The sequence below is a fragment of the Bubalus kerabau genome, chromosome 8, assembly GCF_029407905.1.
Source record: "Bubalus kerabau isolate K-KA32 ecotype Philippines breed swamp buffalo chromosome 8, PCC_UOA_SB_1v2, whole genome shotgun sequence".
Lineage (NCBI taxonomy): Eukaryota > Metazoa > Chordata > Mammalia > Artiodactyla > Bovidae > Bubalus > Bubalus kerabau.
Window position 1 is genome coordinate 72,536,528 of NC_073631.1, and position 21,606 is coordinate 72,558,133.

At 36.4% G+C, this 21,606-nt stretch overlaps 1 protein-coding gene across 1 annotated transcript in view; it reads left to right on the forward strand.

Moving 5' to 3' along the window:
* Positions 1 to 21,606, forward strand: part of SKAP2 (src kinase associated phosphoprotein 2) — a 168,306-nt gene that overhangs the window by 134,808 nt on the left and 11,892 nt on the right. The window contains exons 10-11 of the mRNA XM_055590543.1: positions 10,735 to 10,812; positions 16,419 to 16,531. Of these exons, the coding sequence (XP_055446518.1) occupies positions 10,735 to 10,812; positions 16,419 to 16,531 (191 nt within the window). The remainder of the gene's footprint in view (positions 1 to 10,734; positions 10,813 to 16,418; positions 16,532 to 21,606) is intronic.

A 21,606-nucleotide genomic window follows, 5' to 3' on the forward strand; every position in this document is an offset into this window, starting at 1 on the left:
CTCCTCTGTCCATGGGATTTCCCAGGCAAGAATACTGGAGTGGGTTGCCATACCCTTCTCCAGGGGACCTTCTCAGCCCAAGGACTGAACCCCAGTCACTGGCAATTACAGGCAGATTCTTTACTGTCTCAGCCACCAGAGAAGCCCCCATATTCATGAATACCTTCAGTAAATATAAACAGGCTATACTCTCAGTAGACCAAAATGGTGGATCAAATCTAACAAGATAAAATAGGATATCCTACTTGCTCTAAAAATCTAATTGCAGATATATTCGAAAGACTTGGCTCCTCAGAAAATGGGAAAAACACATAGGGATTTCCATCAACAGCTCAATATGAGTCAACAGTAATTAGATTCAATTCTCAGACTGTGTGCTTTGGAAATATAAGATAATTAGCAACCAGTGTTCTGAGTTAGCAAGTTGCCAATCTTTCATGTTGTGTATCAACAATATTTAGATTTTTAACTAAAACTACCCTAGAAAGTACAAGACAATGATTCTCATACTTTTTAATCTCAAGAGGCCTTTTCTGTTTGTTTTTTCATTTGTTTGTTTTGGTGGTAACTTTTTTTTTTGTCACGCCACAGCCTGGAGGATCTTAGTTCTTTAACCAGGGGTTGAACTCAAGCCCCCTGTAATGAGGAAGCCTTTTCAATCTTGAAAGTTATTGAGGATTCCAAAAACTTTTGTTTATAAGGATTATGCCTCTTAATATATTGTATGCTATAAATTAAAACTGAGAAATGTTAAAAATGTTTATTAATGAATTTAAAAGTTATAATGATAAACCCACTGCCTGTGAACATAAATACCATATTTTATTTGAAAAATAGATATATTTCCCCAAAATACGAGTGCGAAGAGTGGCATGGTTTACCTTTTTGCAGATCTCTTTAATGTCTATCTTAATAGGAGATGTCTAGACAATCATATCTGCTTCTGCCTTTACTCTGTTGTTATATGTTGTTTAGTTTAAGTACAATCAGCGTGTGAAGAAGATCCAGCCTCATACAGATATATACTAGTGGGAAAAGGAAGTATTTTAATAGTCCTTGCAGGTAATTGTAGAGATTCTTTTTTGGTACTATACCCAAACTTGACAGATGGTAAAGATAAGTTGCAATGCAGAATCCAAAATTGTATCAGTGAACTTTTCATACAGCGTTACAGCAAAATTCAGAGGACTGTCTTGTACTTTGAATGGATCTTTTACCCATGTGTGCTTTTGTAACATCATGCATTGCTCAGCTAGAAAATACTGGTTCATTACATTATGCAGAACTTCCAAATATTGACACAATTATGGAACAATTAAAACACCACATTCATTCATATCACCATTGATCTCATTAGAAAAGTTTCCTTAAATACTGAGGAGTGGTCAAGCTATATCCCAAGACAGAAGTTTCTAAAATTCTAATTTTTGCTTGAAAGCTCAAACTTTATCATCAGCAATAAACGTCAGTTGTTTTTGTTAAAATGACAAACTCACTCAATTCAGTTTTGGGAAAATGTCTGCCAGATTCTTAAGTCTGAGTAACCATAGTTTGTCTGTCAGTTGTTCGTTCTTTCAAGTAAAAATGGCGTTTCATGAAAAAAACAGCTAGTTGCGTTTACCACTCGAACTTTTCCATCTGGAGATGCAGCAGCCATGTTTCATTCAGTCTTCGGATATTAAAGAGGAAAAAAAAAAAAGAATATTAAAGAGACATGTACTCAAGGTTGACATTAAATGAAAATAATAATTGATCATCAAGGACATTCTTAGGTGAAACTGGCTTTTTTGTTTGTTTTTAATGCTAGTGCAGGGCAGGGAAGAATACAGTGACAGCTTGGTGCCACTGTGTTGATTTATGCTGAGATGTCAGCAGTTTACCACCCATCATTGCTCTGCAGCATCAGTGCAAATGTTAACACAATAAAAAAAGCAAATATCTTAATTTTATTATGAAAATAGTTTTGACCCCATAGATCCTCTATGCCCTGAAAGGGTCTTGAAAACCACTGCTGGTATAAGGGATTATAGAACCAATAAGTCAAGTCCTCTTACAGGCCTGTGATTTTTCTTTCTTGGATTCTTGAAAATGAGGTTAAGGTGCACCACACTTGAAGAGGAGGAGTGAATTTGCATAAGCAGGCAGCGGAAACAGAGCCAAGCCTGTAACAAATGAGCTCTGCATTTGTAGATCTGCCTTTTTCCTGAGGCTATGGGAGACAGTTCCTTTTAAAACAGTGATGTTACAATTAAATGATCTTAACACCAGCTTATGTATATTACATAGTATTTTTTACAGAAGAAAATTTAAAACAAACCAAAATCTAAGTTGAGATGAAAATTTTTAATTTCTAAAAGTGGGATGGCTTCAAAGCAGTTTATAATGAATACATATACATTTGGGATATTCTTATTAAAAATGAGAATAAAGAAAAAGCATATGCGAGACGGCAAAAGAGACACAGATATATAGAACAGTCTTTTGGACTCTGTGGGAGAGGGCGAGGGTGGGATGATTTGGGAGAATGGCAGAGACATGTGTATTATCATGTGTGAAACGAATTGCCAGTCCAGGTTCCATGCATAAAACAGGGTGCTTGGGGCTGGTGCACTGGGATGACCCAGAGGGATGGGATGGGGAGGGAGATGGGAGGGGGTTCAGGATGGGGAACACATGAGCACCCGTGGCGGATCCATGTCAGTGTATGGCAGAACCACTACAATGTTGTAAAGTAATTAGTCTCCAATTAAAATAAATAAATTTATATTAAAAAAAGAAAAAGCAGAAACTGAATAAAGGTTGTCTAAAAGGAGATGCTAATAGTGTTTATGGAGAATAGGTCTTCGGTGACTTAAATTTTTTTTCTTTTTTGCTATGTCTACTTTCTGGCTTCTAGCCATGAACAGATAGTGCTTTAGTAGCAAGAATAATAAGAAAAAAAATCTAATCTAAAGTAAAAGAAGAACTTACATGTCTCAAACTTTATTTGTACCAGAAATCCATAGCCAGGTAGAGGTTACTACAACTGAGAAATAATTTAATTTGGACCTTTTGGGGGTTAAAAGAATTTTAATGTTGCAGAATTTATTATACACTTTAATTAAAAAGCTAAGGATTTGAACTTTGTGAAATAGAAGAATATCACTGACTATAGTAAAAGACAGAGTCACCCTTCATAATTTCCCCATGTCTGGTACACTTTAGGAGCACAGTCATTTTCTGACTCACAGTCATTTCTGACTGATGGAATCTGGCCTAGTAAAGCTTAATTTTTAACCTACTTGCTTTCTTTGCCTGCTATAATTGCCTGTAGATGATCAAGTCTCTGTAAGACGGCTTCTTCTCCTGGCTAGAGAAGAACGTCTAGAGCAGAAGAAATGCCTGCAGTGCATGTCACATAGAAGGCAATGCAGAAAGACAAGATCAGGGAGGAAGTGCCATGGCCTTGGTCCACTCATTCAACACCCCTGTTCAGTTCCCCTTTAATGAAAGAAGGAAATTGAACTAGATGGTAGCTAAGGTACCTTTCCTTTCTTAGAGTTCCTCCAATTCTGTCAAAAGAGATCCTTGCCTGAATTTGAGGTTTTCCCCCCAACATCCCAACCATGATGTTAACAAGTTTAATGTCTGTGAAAAAAATCATTATTTTTGCCTTTTCAGGTTTGTGTATAAATTGTGCATTTCAATATTATAGTAAAGAAATTCCCTGTACTCTAATGACATTTCTTTTTGCTTTTGAATAACCTTTGATATCAATAACCTTTGATAACGTTTTCATATTAAACCATGAGAATAGAATGTCAGAGTTGAAAATTATATGATTAGACAACCATTGCTTATTTTATTGTCTTTTATATCATAATTAACCATATATGTTATTAACCATATTAACCATAAGCATAATTAATCATATCACTAAATTAATAAGTGGATGCAAAACACCTAGCTCCTCAGGTCATGAACTTGATACTGCATGCTAATGGTGCATTTTTTTTCCCTGAGAAATTTGATTATCCTGTTGTCCTCCCCAAATCTTGTCAGGGTGCTATAGGATAGACATTATTCTTTCTACTTTACAGAGAAGACATTGAGAATTAAGAAACAGTGTCAAGGTTGCATAAATAACTAGACATTTAAGCATAGGACCTAGTTTGCTTAATATCCAGGGTAGTAAACATGATTCTATGCCATTTCAAGCATCTTTATCTCTCTGTTCATTTAACTGACTGATACTACTAAAAGGCACTTGCTTATATCTTTATCAAAGTATATCTTTTATTGCTGTAAACTAGATGTCAGGCTATTAAATAGATAGAAGAATCCTTTAGAAGTGCCATATTTTAAGCTCTCAGTAGTCCAGGATGTATAGGCCCTTAAGGAACTCACTTTTCTGCATTGTCATAATTTTTAATTCCCTCACTGATAGCCCTTTGAGTTTCCTCTTCTACTTCTCTGACCCTTTCACCAACTTCAGAAATTGGCTCAAGTCTTAAGAGAGAAGAGGGGGTAAGGGACCATTTGTATAAATCCTTCCTGCATTTTCATCTTACTGCTAGGACTAGACTCCAGTTCCCCATCCCATCTGCTCCATCTCCTCCTACTCTGGGGCATCTTGCTTGCAACTCCCTGGAACCTGAGCCCTTGATGAAATGTGAAGGGTAGTCTGTTGCTCTGAAATGTAGGTGAACCTCTTTCAGATCTTCTATGTAGAAAGGCTTATCTTTACCATCTACATTTAACCATGTTTTTCTTACTGAAATAAATTGAAAAAGAAAAGCTGACTGCCCTCAGAAATAAACCCATTTTCATTTGTGAGTTGCCTTTAGTTCATTTCAGTTCAGTCGCTCAGTTGTGTCCAACTCTGTGACCCCATGGACAGCAGCATGCTAGGCTTCCCTGTCCATCACCAACTCTCAGAGCTTGCTCAAACTCATGTCCATCGAATCAGTGATACCATCCAACTAAATCGTCCTCTGTCATCCCCTTCTCCTCCCACCTTCAATATTTCCATCAGGGTCTTTTCAGATGAGTCAGTTCTTTGCATCAGGTGGCCAAAGTATTGGAGTTTCAGCTTCAGCATCAGTCCTTCCAATGAATATTCAGGATTGATTTCCTTTAGGATTGACTGGTTTGATCTTGCAATGAAAGGGACTCTCAGGAGTCTTCTCCAACACCACAGTTCAAAAGCATCAATTCTATGGTGCTCAGCTTTCTTTTTAGTCCAGCTCTCACATCCATACATGACTACTGGAAAAAACAAAGCTTTGCCTAGACGGACCTTTGTTGGCAAAATAATGTCTCTGCATTTTAATATGCTGTCTAGGTTTGTCATACTTTTCTTCCAAGGAGCAAGTGGTTTTTAATTTCATGGCTGCAGTCACCATCTGCAGTGATTCTGGAGCCCAAAATAATAAAGTCTATTACTGTTTCCATTGTTCCTCCATCTATTCGCCGTGAAGTGATGGGTCTGGATGCCATGATCTTAGTTTTCTGAATGTTGAGTTTTAAGCCAACCTTTTCACTCTCCTCTTTCACTTTCAACAAGAGGCTCTTTAGTTCTTCTTCTCTTTCTGCCATAAGGGTAGTGTCATCTGCATATCTGAGGTTATTGATATTTCTCTCTTGATTCCAGCTTGTGCTTCATCCAGCCCGGCATTTTTTCATGATGTACTCAGCCTATAAGTTAAATAAGCACAAGGGGCTTCCCTTGTGGCTCAGCTGGTAAAGAATCCTCCTGCAATGCGGGAGACCTGGGTTTGATCCCTGGGTTGGAAAGATCCCCTGGAGAAGGAAAAGACTACCCACTCCAGCATTCTAAATATGTGAGTTGCCTTAGAGACCTTTACAAAGTATCAAATACTGTTCCTGGCTTTAGGGGCAGTTGAGTGTGTAGAATGTTAAAGGTTAGAAAGAAGTGGGGAAGAGAATGGAAAAGATGCATGTTTGGGGCATCCCAACTTGAAATTTGGTTTCTAAATCATCACTGAGAGAAGTGCTTAACCCAAGATGTACCTCAAATACTGTGCTATGGTAGGAGAGAACCTACCCACTCATGTGAAAATGTTTTCCAAGTCTACAAGCAGCTAATATTCAAATGAAATTTTAGCAACAAAATATATCTATAAACTAAAGATTTTAATGAAAATCAAGGCAATGGTGCCATGGCTTAGAGCTGGGGCTTCAGTGACAGATGTGGAAGTTTAAATCCCGACTCTTGTTCTAACTGGTTGTGTGAACCTGGACAAGTTAATTAAGCTCTGTACATGTTGCTTTTGCATACATAAAGAGGATGAAAGTTCCTATTATTGCCTCATAGAATTGTTAGGAGGATTTAGTTACCTAATGGATATAAATGTATATAGTGTTCCCTGGTAGCTCAGACAGTAAAGAATCTGCCTGCAATTCAGGAGACCTGGGTTCGATCCCTGGGTCGGGAACATTCCCTGGAGAAGGGAATGGCAACCCACTCCAGTATTCTTGCCTGGGAACTCCCATGGACAGAGGAGCTTGCGGGCTACAGTTCATGGGACCGCAGAGTCAGACAGGGCTGAGTGACTAATTCAGAGGATAAGTCAACTTACCCTCTGCTGTGAACATCACATACCCTGTTTTGGTGCTGACAAATTGTCTTTAGCCTTTTTCAAGCAATTTCAGATAAACATGTCGTTGGCTTATCACTTTTCTCTTTTGGTTATTTAACCTTAAAAAAGAACATTAGCAAGCCAGAAATAGCCCATTTTGTAAAAACTGCGTAGCTAGACAGATCTTTGATCCTTATTAGGGTAATAATCCATCTGTTATGGAAATGGATCAATTTGTAAATTAAATTGATTAATCTAGCCGGGAAAAAAAAGGGTCTTGACTTTTCCCACAGTAAGCATTTCCTCAAATGGTAGTCATCTTAAAACAGAGATTTGGGAAGACTCAGTTTTCTGCTATTCTTTCTTTTTTTGCTCAACTCAGAAAAAAGATTAAATATCTATCAAAAAAAAAAAAAAAAGAGAGAGAGAGTAGAGTTCAAGCTTTTAGATTCACTAGGGTCTGGTTGTTCCTGGAGGTCTCATATTTTTGACGGGGTTTAATGTTAAAACCTTTCAATGACTATCAGAACATTTTTACACTTGATCTTAGCCAAAAGGTTGAGAAGCAATATCAGAATATTTTTAAGACTCATTGGTTAGTTTAGTAAATGTATAACTATGTTAGAGTTATCTTCTGCAATTAGTTTACTTTATTATTATTTTCATCCTGTCTGATATAAAAAAATCTCCCAATGATTCTTCTAACGATGTGTGGTTGGAATAATAACTTCACATGCTGAAGAGTTTTGTGCGGCAGCTGAGAGGCATGTAAATACAAGCTGCTTATTTGCAAGAAGCTTCCAGATTTGCAATATGATTGCTATGGAAACCACTTAATGAAAACCTTATAACCATCTGTGTGGTTTGATGGATTTTAGTGCATAGCTGAGCTGTTTTTGTTTACTGTTATTAAAATGTTGAATGGAATATATTAACCCACAAACATTGACTATTTGAGATATTAATTAGTATTGTATAATGACATTGTGCCTCAACCCCCAAATAAAATATGTTTAATAATAAACCTAAATAAAACATGTATATATCTAATATATTGTAAAGTTGATTATAACCTAGAATTTGATCACTTGTCCGTACATATTTTTTGGATTATGCGGAGAGTTTTGCTCTGTTAGTAAATTATTATAGTAGTAAGATTTATTTTCGTGATTTTGGAATCCATTTTTTAACTTGATATTTATTGAACATCTTCCTTGTACCAGATTCTATTCAAGATTCAGTCTGAGTTGTTTTTTTGTAAGGTTAGAAAAGAACACACACACCCCAACTTTGATTTTGTTGTCTTTTACATGGAAACTGTACTGTTAGCCCAAGATAAAATGAATTGCTTGACTATTGTTAAAAAAAATTGACATATGAAACACAGAAGGCTCTGCCCTGAAGATATCAGCACTAGGTTTGAAAAGGAGAAAGGAAATGTTTTTAATGCACATCCTGTCCTCTAAAATACTTATTAAACATCTCACATGGATATCAATTTGGATACTTCACAGAAAATATTGATAGTTAAGTAAATATTTTGAATATCATTCTGATAATTTAAGAATACATTGTACACATTATAGACACATTTTAATAAAATAAGAACAGTTCTTAGTAGTAAATTCTAAATTCATTGACAACTTCGCCAAGAGCAGAGTTTTTCCCGTTTAATTATTGTAATTAGTTTTTATAATATCTTGACCCTAACTTTGGGTGGTGAGTCTAAATCCCATAGTGTCTTCTTAAGAGCCAGGAATAGTGCTTTCTATATTGATGTGGTTATAGCTTTTGACTTCAGGATAAGTGCCCTTAACTGTTTTTCAATTTACTTCTTACTATTGAATTTGTGACCAAATTGGAAGAGAGAGAGTACCGGGGAAAGAGAAAGTGTGAAAAGTACAGAAAGCCTTCTCCTTCACCTTAAAAACATGAATGATTTGTAAAATGAGATGCTTGGACTAAATAACTGTAAATGACCCTAAAACCTTTAAATGTTATATTAAATTTTATATTAAAATTTAAATTAATTTGTTTAAATTAAAAATTTTATATTAAAATACCCTATAATCCATTTATGTTAGCTAGTTCTTCAGGTTTAGCATAAGTGAGGCAATTGTTAAAAAGAGACAGGATTTAATATTAGAGTTTTTATTAGGTCTTCTGTATACTCATTACTGTTTGACTGAACTATATTAAATTGACAATATTAGGTTTAAATTAATACGTATAAGGTGCCAATGATTTCCACCTGTTCCGTATTGGACCTTTCATTCTTTAGTTGGAATTGAGTTACAAAAATCTGAAACAGTTATAATTGTATAGTAGTAACTCTCAAGCTTGATTTAAATGCTGGTTTTTATTTATCACCACTTTAAAATTTGCATGAGATGTCTCAATTCACATATGCATTCTTGATCTCTTTACCAAACTTTCCAGTCTTCCTTGGGCTGTCCCACCCCTGTGTTAAATCTCTAGTGTCAGAAACACAACTCCTTGTGGTTTCCCTGCTCCCTGCCACGCCAGGGCACAACACTTTATCTTGGCTATACTCTTTTTAGTAATGATGTTTCCATTTCTCAGTTAACTAAACTCAAAACATGAGTCATCCTTGGTTGCTTGTTCTTTTCCCTTAGCCCTCCACATCCAGTCAGGCAGAGCGTGTCTATTCTAGTTCCTTCCCCTCTTGTAATCATCTCCAGTCCATATTCTCTGCCCCTCCAGTTCAGGACTAACTTCCCCTTTAGCCAGACTGGGACTGGTCTCTCTCCATGCCCCTTCTCTATGTTTCTGGGACAAGGAGATCAGATGGACATTGCTCAAGCAATTTCAGTCCTTCCCTTTCTCACTTCAGAAATTTGGGGGTGGGGTGGGGTGGCGGGGGCTCTTATTCCTCACCAAACATAGAAACATCTGAAGTCCGTAGCTGAATGTTCACGAGTTTATAACAGTTTTCCCAAACGACTACCATTGTCTCCTATCCTACTCTTCCTCTACAAGAACCACATTCTTTATCCAAAATGAATATGCCTGTGCCTTGTTCTTTTGTTCATGCCTCTCCCTCTGTCTGGTAGACCCTCTCTCTTACAAGTATTTAATGCTCAATGAAGATTTATTAGCTGAATTATTTAATAGTGATAATGACTGTATTTGTATTTTTTGCATATTTTTCTTTAAAGTTTTGATTTTTCTTGAAATTGTGATTCTTTTTGAACCCAGTTTTTTTCCTTGACATGCCATTTTGTTCCTATGTCCTGCCTTAAATATTTCTAAATTTCATATAAATCTTTCAGTGAAGGAAGTGGTCATGTAATAAATATTCCTTTGTGAGTTAAAGAATTGACTTTGTTTAAAACTCTTCTCATTTATATCATTTTCTTCCTCCTATAACTTGAAGAAGGAGTGTGGTGGGGGAGTGTAGAAATAATATAAGGATATATTTGAACATATCAGGATAAAGAATATGGACTTTGGAATCACAAATCTAAATTTGAATAACAAACATTGAAAGTTTCTTTACCTTTTTGAGCCTCAATTTATTTCTCTGTAAAATAAGGATTTAAAATGGTTTATCTATAAAATCCTAACATCTGTTATAGTGTATGACACAGAGTAGGTCCCGAGTCTAATTTGGGGGGAATTACCTTGAAGGATGAGGATCATTCTAGTATCTCTCTGTAAGTATCTGAAGTATCTGATACTCAATGAATGACTTATAGGTTAACTATTTTATATCACACATTTTCTCTGTTCTGTTGATGTTTTAGGGACAGTGATTTTATTCTGTGTGGTATTCATGCCACAGTATAATGTGGTCAATCCATATAATGCTGGGTATCATTTTACTGGATTTTTAGGGCTTTTCTGGATTTAAAATTGTTCCAGATGAATTTCTGTGAGCATTTAAAACAAAATATGTGAAACGTTAGTACATACCTTAAATTTTATCAAGTCAACTGGTCAGGTTGCTATTTGGATATAGCTATAGGTTCATTTATTTAGATTATTGAAAAAGGAATGTGGATGTTGAGTGGTTTCCTTCTTTGAAAAGGAATATTTACGTGTTATAAACTTTTAGTTTTGCTCTTAAGATGGGGTGAGTACTGTGTTGTTCGTACTGGACTTCAATGTTCCATTTGTTGTTTATTTACAGACGAGGAGGAGGACGGAGCTCTGGTGAAAGTGGAGGGACAAAGGAAGATGAGTCAGGACAGTGTTCACCACACCACAGGTAATGAGCTGGTGGGAAAAGCTTATTTTGGTCTTGTTCACTTTCCTTTTCATCACTTTCTCCCTACTCTAAGATGTGTCCTCAGCTCCCTGCAGTTGGGTCCTTGGGTCTGGATCTCTTATGGCTGATAAGCTGCTTAGACCCATTTAGGATGCATGAAAACCACTTGAGAAGGATTTATAAAGTAAGCCAATTTATACAAGGTATTCCTTCCTGAATTACTTTGTAATGACTCAATTAGCTTTCATTTCTGCACAAAGGAGATTTAGTTGCATAAATTAGCTTATCATCATTGAGGAAGTGTCACTGCTAAAGGACAGTTTATAGATACAACATGCAGTTGCTGTCAAACCTATAAGAATGTAATATAGACATCTGTGTATACTTTGTGCTTGAGCAGAACAGACTTCTGCCATTCAGAGACTAACAGGGGACAACAAGTTGCCCAGGGGACTAGCAATGTAGACATCTCTGAAAAGGTCAACTTGACACAGGCTCTGACAATCGACCCACAGCTCTGTCTTCTTTGATAAAAATCAGATAAACTTAAGACCGCTAATTGATCTGCAGCCTGTTTAAATGTTGGCCATGCATATCTTCATTGCATATGATTAACACAGAAAGCAAATGAATTGGGTAAGAAATGCCAGAGTCCAGTGACAGCAGCTTAAAAATGGGAAAAGGACACTGGTGGCCTAGAAGACTAGGAAGGATATTCCACTTATCCATTTCCACTTGGCACATGGCCCCAAGTGCTAATTATGACTGAGACTGGAAAAATAGCTATATATGCTCTGTACAGAATCACATGATGCAAGCAAGTTTTCTTGCTGGTTGTTATTTCCAAATAGTAGGAGATAAACCGTATCTGTAGTGCAGGCATGAGGTTAGTTTTGATAAATCAGCAATTATTTTACACGGAAAGAAGAGAAGGACTGCCTTCTTATCAGGACTTTACACCTCTTCATAGCCACATGTCAGCTGGGGCAAGGTCTGCCATATCATCCCATGTCCTGCAAAGAGCTATAGATGGGGGTCGCCTCCCCTTGCTGATATGGTCATACATCACTCTTTCAAGCTGTCAGGGACAGGGTGGACAAGAAGTGTGTGTTCAGGAAGTAGCTTTCCAGAGTCCTTCCTACTGTGACATGTGGAAAGGAAACAGAGGCCTGACTTCCGGACCTGGACAGGAAAGCAGGAACAGGTTGGTGCATGAGGTTTGGGTCTGCTTTTTTCAGAAAGGAAGTGAGGACAAAGTCATTAGATGTGAGTCCTCTGTTCCTGCAAAATGCAGCTATAAACACCATGTCTGAGCAAAATCTTGAGGACGACATTCAATGGCAGTGGAAGTACATATGTTTTTTTATCATGAAGCTTCTGCTAAAAGCATGTCATTTTCTTTTTTTTAAATTTCAGTGTAGGTGTGGAAACTGGACACATACAGATATTCTTCCCATAAATATAAGTGTTTTGGTTTAAAGCAATTGCATTTTTCAAAAATCCTTTTAGAGTAACTCTCTCCCAAATTTTTACCTTTGAGGGAAGGAAAAACGAATCAGTTTTTCCTCAAAGGAATGCAATAAGGAGATCTAGCTTTTCATGCAATAGCCATAAAGCACTGCAATAATTCTTATCTTTAGTGACATGAAATTCTTTTCAAGCAACAGTTTTAATGCTTTTGCATAGCAGTGACCTTTGCTCTCCCCAGGCTGTCAAAGATGTAACACTAGAAGTTTGTTTGCTGTGCAGGGCAGTGAGTTGACAAGGGTATTACTATCTTGCTGAGCATCACATGATGTGAACTTCTAACCTTACTCAAGAATGTTATATATTTTTCACATTGACTGATTTTAGTAAAAAAAAAAAAAATTCAGACTAATGTGAAATATGTACGCAAAAACAGAATTAATCTTATATTTCTTACAAGTTCTTTCATGCTTAAGCTTATAGAGCTTGCATATATTTTTATATATATGGAAAAAAGATTCCATGTGATTTTTTTGAACTTTGTATAATATGCTTATTTTTCTAAAATAGTTTTTAAACCTTTAACACTACTCAAGAAGACATTCATCATTATCTATCATTGTGTGTTTCATCTATTGTCATCATGTTTTTAAAATCTTTTCATTTTTGCAAAACTAAATATCTTCAATATTTAGCTTATACTTTCGTAACAGTTCTGTTTTTATTGCCCAGTGTTCTGTTTGTGCTAGTTTAACTTATAGGTGCAAGTACATTGTTTAAATCTTTCACAAGCTGGCTAGTTTAGAATGTTATTTTCTTTCTTTACCTTCTTCTTTTAACCATATATACCTCTCAGGACAAGAAACATAAGGAGATGATTATTTTTGGTAATTTTGAAGATGTTGATCATGACGTGGATAGAATAGGAAAACTAATTTAGAATATAAAAATTAATATATGCAGTAAAAACAACTAAACAGATTTAAGTTGTAGTCAGAAAGTAAGCTTATTGGTGGTTTATGACATTGTACTCCATTCCATTTTTTTTTGTTGTTTGTAAAAACACATCTCACATGGGTTATTTTTTCAGTGTATAAGTGGTGTTAACCTTTGTGAACCCACAGGGCTTCCAAGGATATCGATGTGTGGTTTTTTGTGTATTTTTAGCCACACTTAAAATTTAGAATAGTAGGCAGAAACCAACACGATGTTGTAAAGCAGTTATCCTCCAATTAAAAATAAATAAATTATAAAAAGAAAAAAATGCACTGACGAGGAAATGAATAAAAATCTAGTACAGAAAAAAATATTAGAAAAGTAAACCAGAGGAGCTTGCTGCTCTCTAAGGAACAAGATAGTTCTTAATTTTTATGTCTAGAATTCATACTAAGAATTTCGACATTGCTTTCTTAAAGAGACTAAGGCTAATTAACATACACTACCAGGTTTTCTCCCCAGTTGTGATTCTTCTACATCATAACTAATATTGCATGCTGAAATAGAAAGAATAGTCAATTGTGTGTACATGTAGCCATGTGACATAAACAACTTATTATTCTTTAACAGAGCTCACATATGGGACACAGAAATGAGGTTGGTCTTTGGATAACATCATCATCAAGATGGCAGAAAGCAAAGTAGAAAACGCCTCTTGTTCCCAGGATTGCCAGATCGCTGGCTCTGTTGCCTCTTTACAGCAGTGAGATTTAATGAAATGCCCATGATGCACATCTCGGGAGCAATGCATCTTGCGCACGGTGGGGGTCTCTCTTCCCCTCCTGCGCTCCTGTAACTCCCATTAGTGTTAATGAGGGTTTCACCAAGTGCATCGAGGGGAAGAAAGACCCCAAAGTGATCAGGATTATGTGTTAGAAATCACCATATACTTTTTTTTTTCTCCTTCTCCCCACCACTCTACCTTTTGAAAATCTACTGAATGAAAAACTGTTCTGAGAGAATCTGAAAACGGAAAAGAGCAGGCAGCAGGCTGAACAGCTGAAGAACCCACTGGGATGCTCCAGCTAAGCCAGAACTTCTCTTGTTTTTAGCTCAAGTTTCCTTTCTTCAACCTTTTGGGGTTGAGCCTAAGGCTGAGCAGCATGGGGAACACACAGGAACCTCCACAGGGGTAACCAGCTATTTAGATCCTTTTACCTCCTGGCCAGTGGCTGTCAGGGAGGGCCTCGCCTGTGAAATGATGTCATCCTCTCTTTGCTCTAATTCCTTGACTTCTAAACTGACACTGACGGACTGCACGGGGCGCAACATTTGACCCAGTTAGCAGTTGATTTAATCTGACTAGAATGTTTCAACTTCTAAATCCCTATTTGTCTAAATAAGTGGTTTTTAAAGGAAATCAGTCACTTTATTATTAAGTAATTTTTTTCTAAAAAAATTTTGACAATGTTTGAAGTGATCTGTCCAGCCAGAGTGCCCTCTAGTGTCCATTCACAGAATTTCCTTAATACATGCTTTGAGGGGAAAAATGTAATAAGCGTGACCACAGAGCGTTCTTAGTTCTTGGTTGGATTCCCAGGCATGTGTACGCCTCTGATGGCTTCAGTGATGAGTGCCCACATGCAAGAGCGAAGTCAATAAGGTGTCTGTCTCTCTGTCTCCCTCCTTCCTTCTCTCCCACCTTTGCTTTTCCCCTTTTTTTAATCCTTAGAAAATAAGGGAAAAAATTTAATAATAGAATTTTTTCTGGTTGTCTATTCTGGTCCTTATATAATATAAATATAATGGAAAAGTAGTGTATTACTTCCTAAATAGACTCTGTATTATTCAGATTTTCTTTTGGGCTTAAAAAAAAAGTTTCAGATACTAAAAAGAATTTTTTAAATTTCTAATAAACCTAAGACTTTGTGTAAATCACAAACTATGTGTAATAAGATGAATGTCTTCATGACACGCTAATATGACCAACTGTGTTGGAATTGCCAAGCAGCCTGATACTTGAGAGTCATATAACAAAACTAAGATGACAACCCCGATCCACCATGCATCTCTACAGTTATCCCCTCAGAATTCAAAGATGACATTCCAGTGATGGAAGTTGTCAGCACGTGTATGTTCTGCCTGGTTAGTGAATACACGGACATCTTATTGATATTACTTGCATTCTTTTTGCATTAACTCATCAAAACTCAATTATCATGAAATTAAAAACAGGAAACAGTTCTCAGTGTAACAAAAGCAGCCAGTGTATTTAACTCTGCACTGTTTCAGGCAACCCACATTGTATAAGTGACAAAGCATTTATTACCCAGTTTATTGTGGTATTGCAGAATGGAGAGCGCTAAATAATCAATCAGTTAATGGTCTGTATGGCAGTTTGAGCACATCACATCCATTGTGCTTATGCTGTGAGAAGGATGAGCTGATAACTCCAGTGTATGTTGCATGTTTATTCAGAGTCTAATGTCCTAAACTAGGGCTGACAGAAATCTTGAAAAATGCACCTTCAGCACTGGCAATTTCAAAGTTGCTAAAATATTTTGGAAATAACTTTGAGAGGCTTTGGATACAAAAGTCCTCAAAGATAAGAGCCGGAATTATCTGTTAGATTACTTTCAGTCTATTCTCTTCCTTTAACTAGCTTTGCATTTTAAAAAACTTAAAAAAAATTTTTTTTGTGTTATCTTGTTTGTTTATGTTTATATCTTATCTCCTTTATTATTATTATTCTTATGCCCAGTGCTTATTTCTGCAGTTTCAGTACCAGTTCTGTCCAGTGCTTATTTCACAGCCTGTTTATCATATCTCATGCATATTGCTTATTATGCAGGGAGGTTGACTTACCTTCAAAACATGTTGCAGGTGGGCTTAGGTTTGTTACAGAAAATAAGTGGGAAGTAACTTAGGTGCTGGTTTGAAGAAACTTACTGCAGTTGCAAGTTTTAGGTAAGAACAAGAGAGGGAGAGAGGAAAAAAGAGACATTCAAAATAGATCTTTTTGAAAAGGGTCCTTAGATGAGAGCAAGAAGTAGAATTCTTGTGTGGATGTAATGAAGTGTTCTTTTAATGAGGACAGATTTTTTTTTTAAGACCGTTTTGGCCCTTTAACTACTATTGGTTCATTTAAAAATGAGGGCCCATTACAGGAAAACTAACTCTTGTTTTCTCTTCCTTCTTCCCAGGAGATAAAAGCACTGATTATGCTAATTTTTACCAGGGTTTGTGGGACTGCACAGGAGCTCTTTCTGATGAATTGTCATTTAAACGTGGTGATGTGATTTACATTCTTAGCAAGGTAAGCAGATACACCAGTATGACAACTGTAAAGGGTGGATAGGGTGGATTTTATCCATTTGGATCGAGGACACTGGGGAAAAATGCCAACTGGAATTCTTCTAGATCCCTGGTAACAATTGGGAGTTCACCATAATTAATTATTTTGTCAAGTGAAATATAATCAAATTTTAAACACAATCAGATAACAGGATTCAACTTAACAGTGTGTTTACCTATCACTTCAGCCTTTGGCTCCCATCCACATACTGCCTTCTCCAGAAACAATATACTTATGTGAAAGTTAACATTGTAAGGTATTAGGTTATTTATTATGTTTTCCTTTCCTCTTCCTTTTTATTCTTCTGTGTGCTTATTCTGATTTTGTCTGCCATTCACTACTGGAAACACTGTTTATAGAACAAGTTTTTCATCTTTATGTAAATACATTGGGTGTTCCGACAATTTAAAAGCAATACTCTTCTATTCAGACAGGTGTAGGTAATTTTTTTAAGTTTAGCATAATTGTATTTGTAAACATAATAGCAAAGTGTATTGCTATGAACTCATCCTCCTGTATTAAAAAAAATCATTGTTTCTGTCTCTTAAGATACTAGATTATTTAAAATCTTTCTGTCCTTAGATCTATCTAAAAGTCGAGGTTCTTAATTGATTACACTTCTAAAGACATGTGTGAGTTCCTTTAGTTTTCATGTTTTAACTTTGCCTGCTATAATATGGGGATTAAAAATCTCTCTCCTCAGTCTGCTTCATGAGGCCACTTTAGAAACAAACAATATATAAAAACTATTTAAATATAGGTAGAGAAACATTACGTAAATTTTAAGTTTAGAAGTTTAGTGTTCTTTGTTGATTCAGTTCAGTTCAGTCTCTCAGTCATGTCTGACTCTTTGCGACCCCATGAACCGCAGCACGCCATGCCTCCCTGTCCATCACCAACTCCAGGAGCTTACTCAAACTCATGTCCATTGAGTCGGTGATGCCATCCAACCATCTCATCCTCTTTTGTCCCCTTCTCCTCCTGCCCTCAATCTTTCCCAGCACCAGGGTCTTTTCAAATGAGTCAGCTCTTCGCATGAGGTGGCCAAAGTATTGGAGTTTCAGCTTCAACATCAGTCCCTATTAGAGAAATATTTTTAACCTTTGGGCAAGGTAGTATGACTTATTAAATACAGAAGAGAATTTGGAAATAAGATCACTTATTGAATTTAAACACTAGTTGACTGGTGTGTAAAATCATACACAGAGAATCATAGAACATTTGAGTGAGAGACCTTTGGGCTCGTCTGTCTATCCTCAGTTTTACAGATAAGTGAACTTGCATCAAGAGAGTGCCAGAGCCAGTCCTTTAACCAGACATCTTGACTCCCAGACCAGGGCTTTCTGCTCTTGTTTTTTTTATAGTGCTTTTATCAATCTTCCTACCTTTTCCCCTCTCTTCTCCCCCACTCGCCTTCTTTCCTTACTTGTATTTAATTTGTAACCATCATAAAGTACCTAAAATATGCAAGGGCCCATTCTAGGTACCAGGAATTCAAAAGAAATGAGATATAAACACTTATAGATTACTGGATGAAAATAGTAAGTAAATATAGTCCGCTGTGATCATTGTTAGCTCAGGTGCTCAAGTAAGACCTGTTCCTTATTTCTCACAGTCCTCCGCTCACTAATGTAAGTTTTTTATTTTTTTAGAAGGATGCTTTCAGTTCTTGGAAGCTATAAACAGTCATGTCACAACCGTTGGTTGGATTAAGCCTACTACAGAGCATTCAATAGTCCTGTGTTAAAATCACAGCTTTTTGAGTCAGTTACTTAATATAGAAAGCAAACTGATTAGTTTCAGTTCTTGACAAGAAACTTTCTTGGAATCATTCCTCAAATTTACTTAGCTCACAGTTTCTTTCAGCAGTTTAGCTGCATAAAATTCAATTGTATGTAAAATTGCATATAAAATTAAAAGGTTGATTAGCTTCCACTTGGAATTTCAGACTATAGGGATAAATGGCATGCAGCCATTATATATGTGTGGTAAAATATGAAACTTACAAAGCCCACGTGGTTTGTTCTTGAAGCTTTCTTATGAACCAAGTTGTCTTTGTTGCTGAGAGCCGCAGAGTACCAGCCTCGGGGACAGGCTGTGAAGCAGCGCCCCCGTAGGCTTGTCTTATTTCTGCCATTGCCTCAGAAAACCATTTTCTGTGAAGGTCAAATTGAAAGTGCAGTTATGGGTGTGTATCATATATGTAGGATTCTGGGGGAAGTCATTCCTTTTCTCCCAAACCTGTTCTGTGGAGATGGTAATTTTAGGTAGTGCTAGTGGTGACGAGCCTGCCTGCCAGTGCAGGAGACATAAGAGACGCAGTTTCCATCCCTGGGTTGGGAAGACTCCCCTGGAGGAGGACACAGCAACCCACTCCAGTATTCTCGCCTGGAGAATCCTGTGGACGGAGGAGCCTGGTGGGCTACAGTCCACAGGGTCGCACAGAGTTGGACATAACTGAAGCGACCTAGCGCACACACGCGTGCACGTTGTAAAGTTAAGTTAAATGGTTAAAGTCTGGCTCATAAGAATATTGTTGTTGTTGTTCAGTTGCTCAGTTGTGTCCGACTCTTTGTGATCCCATGGACTGCAGCACTCCAGGCTTCCCTGTCCTTCACTGTCTCCTGGAGTTTGCTCAAAGTCATGCATAGGGAGAATATTCTCCCATCTAAAATTTCTAAATGCTGTTATTTGGGCTGACCAAAAATACTTCCTTTATCAACCTTTCACACGGTTTAAAGTTCCACTGTCAGCATTTCCTGAGATGCCTTCTGGAGGTGGGCATTTTTTTCTGGAACTCATTTTGTTTTTTGAAAGAAGAGACAAGACTTTGTTAGCTAGCACATTGTCACCATTGGCTGGATGAGTAAATACCCATATTTACCCAGCTGTGGACCTAGTAGAATCAACCAGGTTGGTCTTAGTGAGGGTGAAAGAAAGGACACTGAGCTTTCTCTCAGTGGAATTTGAACACATTCAGGGCTTTAATGAGCATCTTAGCTATTTGTTGTCAGGTTGCTTTGAGGTTCAGGATATATTTGTGAAGACTTTTACTTCCCCATTTGGCTTGGGGTGAGTTCAGATAGGAACCTCTGCTGATTCTCTAATTTTATATTTGCTTTGTCTTCCAGTTTTTATCAAAATTTTGGCAAACGTAGACCATAATTTAATATCATAAATTTGTTCAACACGTGAATGATGACAGCAGTCTGTGTGCTGAGTATCATTATAAATTCAGATCTCAAGGTCCTTAGTAGAGAGAAAACATTGCTCAAAAGGACTTGTTTCTAGATCAAGGTGGAGCTGATGCTATGTATTAATAGATTTTTTTAAAGTACAGTAGATAATACAAATCACTAGCATTATTATATACCTAGAAATTTGTTTAATCTTTCTCAGAGTTATATTTCGATTTCTTGGTGATGAAATGAAATTTTACTATTTAAATTTCTTTTTTACACCATCTAGTGGCTCAGAATGAGTGGTGCAGGTAATTGCAGCTAATGTGCACAAGCAAAATGATGTCATAAATCCCACTTTAAATCTAGCTATGGGTTATTACTTTCCTATCTCATGTCAATAAAGTATAAGCATTAATCATGAAAATTCTTTTCATCATTCTGAATTAAATGTAAAAATTGTATACTTAAGGAAGAATGCATTTTAAGGAGTCTAACAATATTTATAGAGACATAAAAAATGTGTACTTAGTTAAAAAAATTAGTTCCATGACTTGTCTAATAAAAAATATCATTTAAAAGATTTCAAAGAGATACAAGTTGCTTTCTATAATTAACTGATCTATAGTTTGCGGTATATAATTATCATTGATTTGACTTACCTTCTGGAAAATTGTCAGTTCTGAAAACAGTCTTTTAAAAAAGGCACACAAGATAGTTTAAGAAAAGATTCATTCTTTTCAATATAAATATTTAGGCAAATCAAGAAATAAAATGGCATGTACTATAATAAAGAGTATTTTAATTTTGTAAATATAATGACAAAACAATTTAGCTAGTTTGACAATCAGGCTTGCTTTATTAAAATTCTCTAATATAGTTTGATTTTAAAATTCAGCCTTTTCGGGTTTTTTTTTTTTTTTTTCCTGTTACTGCAAGGAAGCCTGATGGGGTGTTTGCTGTGGGTGATTTATTTATTTCAAGCCTCTTTTGAGAGTTATACAAATCTTAGCTTTCTTTCTTTTTTTCTTCTGGTGAAAATCAAATGTTACAATAAAGAAGGAAGAGAAGGCAGATACTCTGCCCTTCCCCCTTCCCTTTTTAACATTTTCCAATTAGTAGCTGTCACGTGACCCCTGGCTGAGCCAGCCCTCCTTCAAAGTGCCTGGCATTTTCTTAGTTTTAACCTTTGAACCTCACTAATAATAAATTCAAATACTGCTTGCCTAAAAATACAAGACTGTAACTTATTGCTTACAATTCTTTTCATATAACATCACTGCTGGTTTTTTTAATGTGTTAAAACATTTTATATACTTCAGTAGTTCAGTGGAGATTTTGAAATCTTTTTCCCTCCTCCCTAAAGTGAAAGATATTTATAGGGATGAATGAAAGTGAAATATGTAATTTTTATGAGATGGTTAGGTAGCATGACCAACTCAATGGACATGAACTTGAGCAAACTCTGGGAGATAGTGGAGGACAAGGAGACTGGTGTGCTATAGTCCGTGGGGTCGCAAAGAGTAGGACACGACTTAGCGACTGAACAACAGTGACAACTGCCTTGTTAGTGAAGTTATTCTGAAACACAAAGCCTAGTTTCAGATTTATTAGATGGGGAAAATAATATTAGAGGTTGAAAATCTTTTTATTTTTTATTATTTTTATGAATCAGTTTGTTTAAAATTGTGCTAAATCCTTCTACTGGTTTGCATTTCAATTTTGTTATCACCTTAAATAAACATAATATCATAATTAATAGTTTTATCCTAAAACTGTATTTATATATAAAGTTTTATAATTTTGATAGCAGGATCCAGGTTACATAGCTGTAGGCATATTCCATAGCCCTGCATA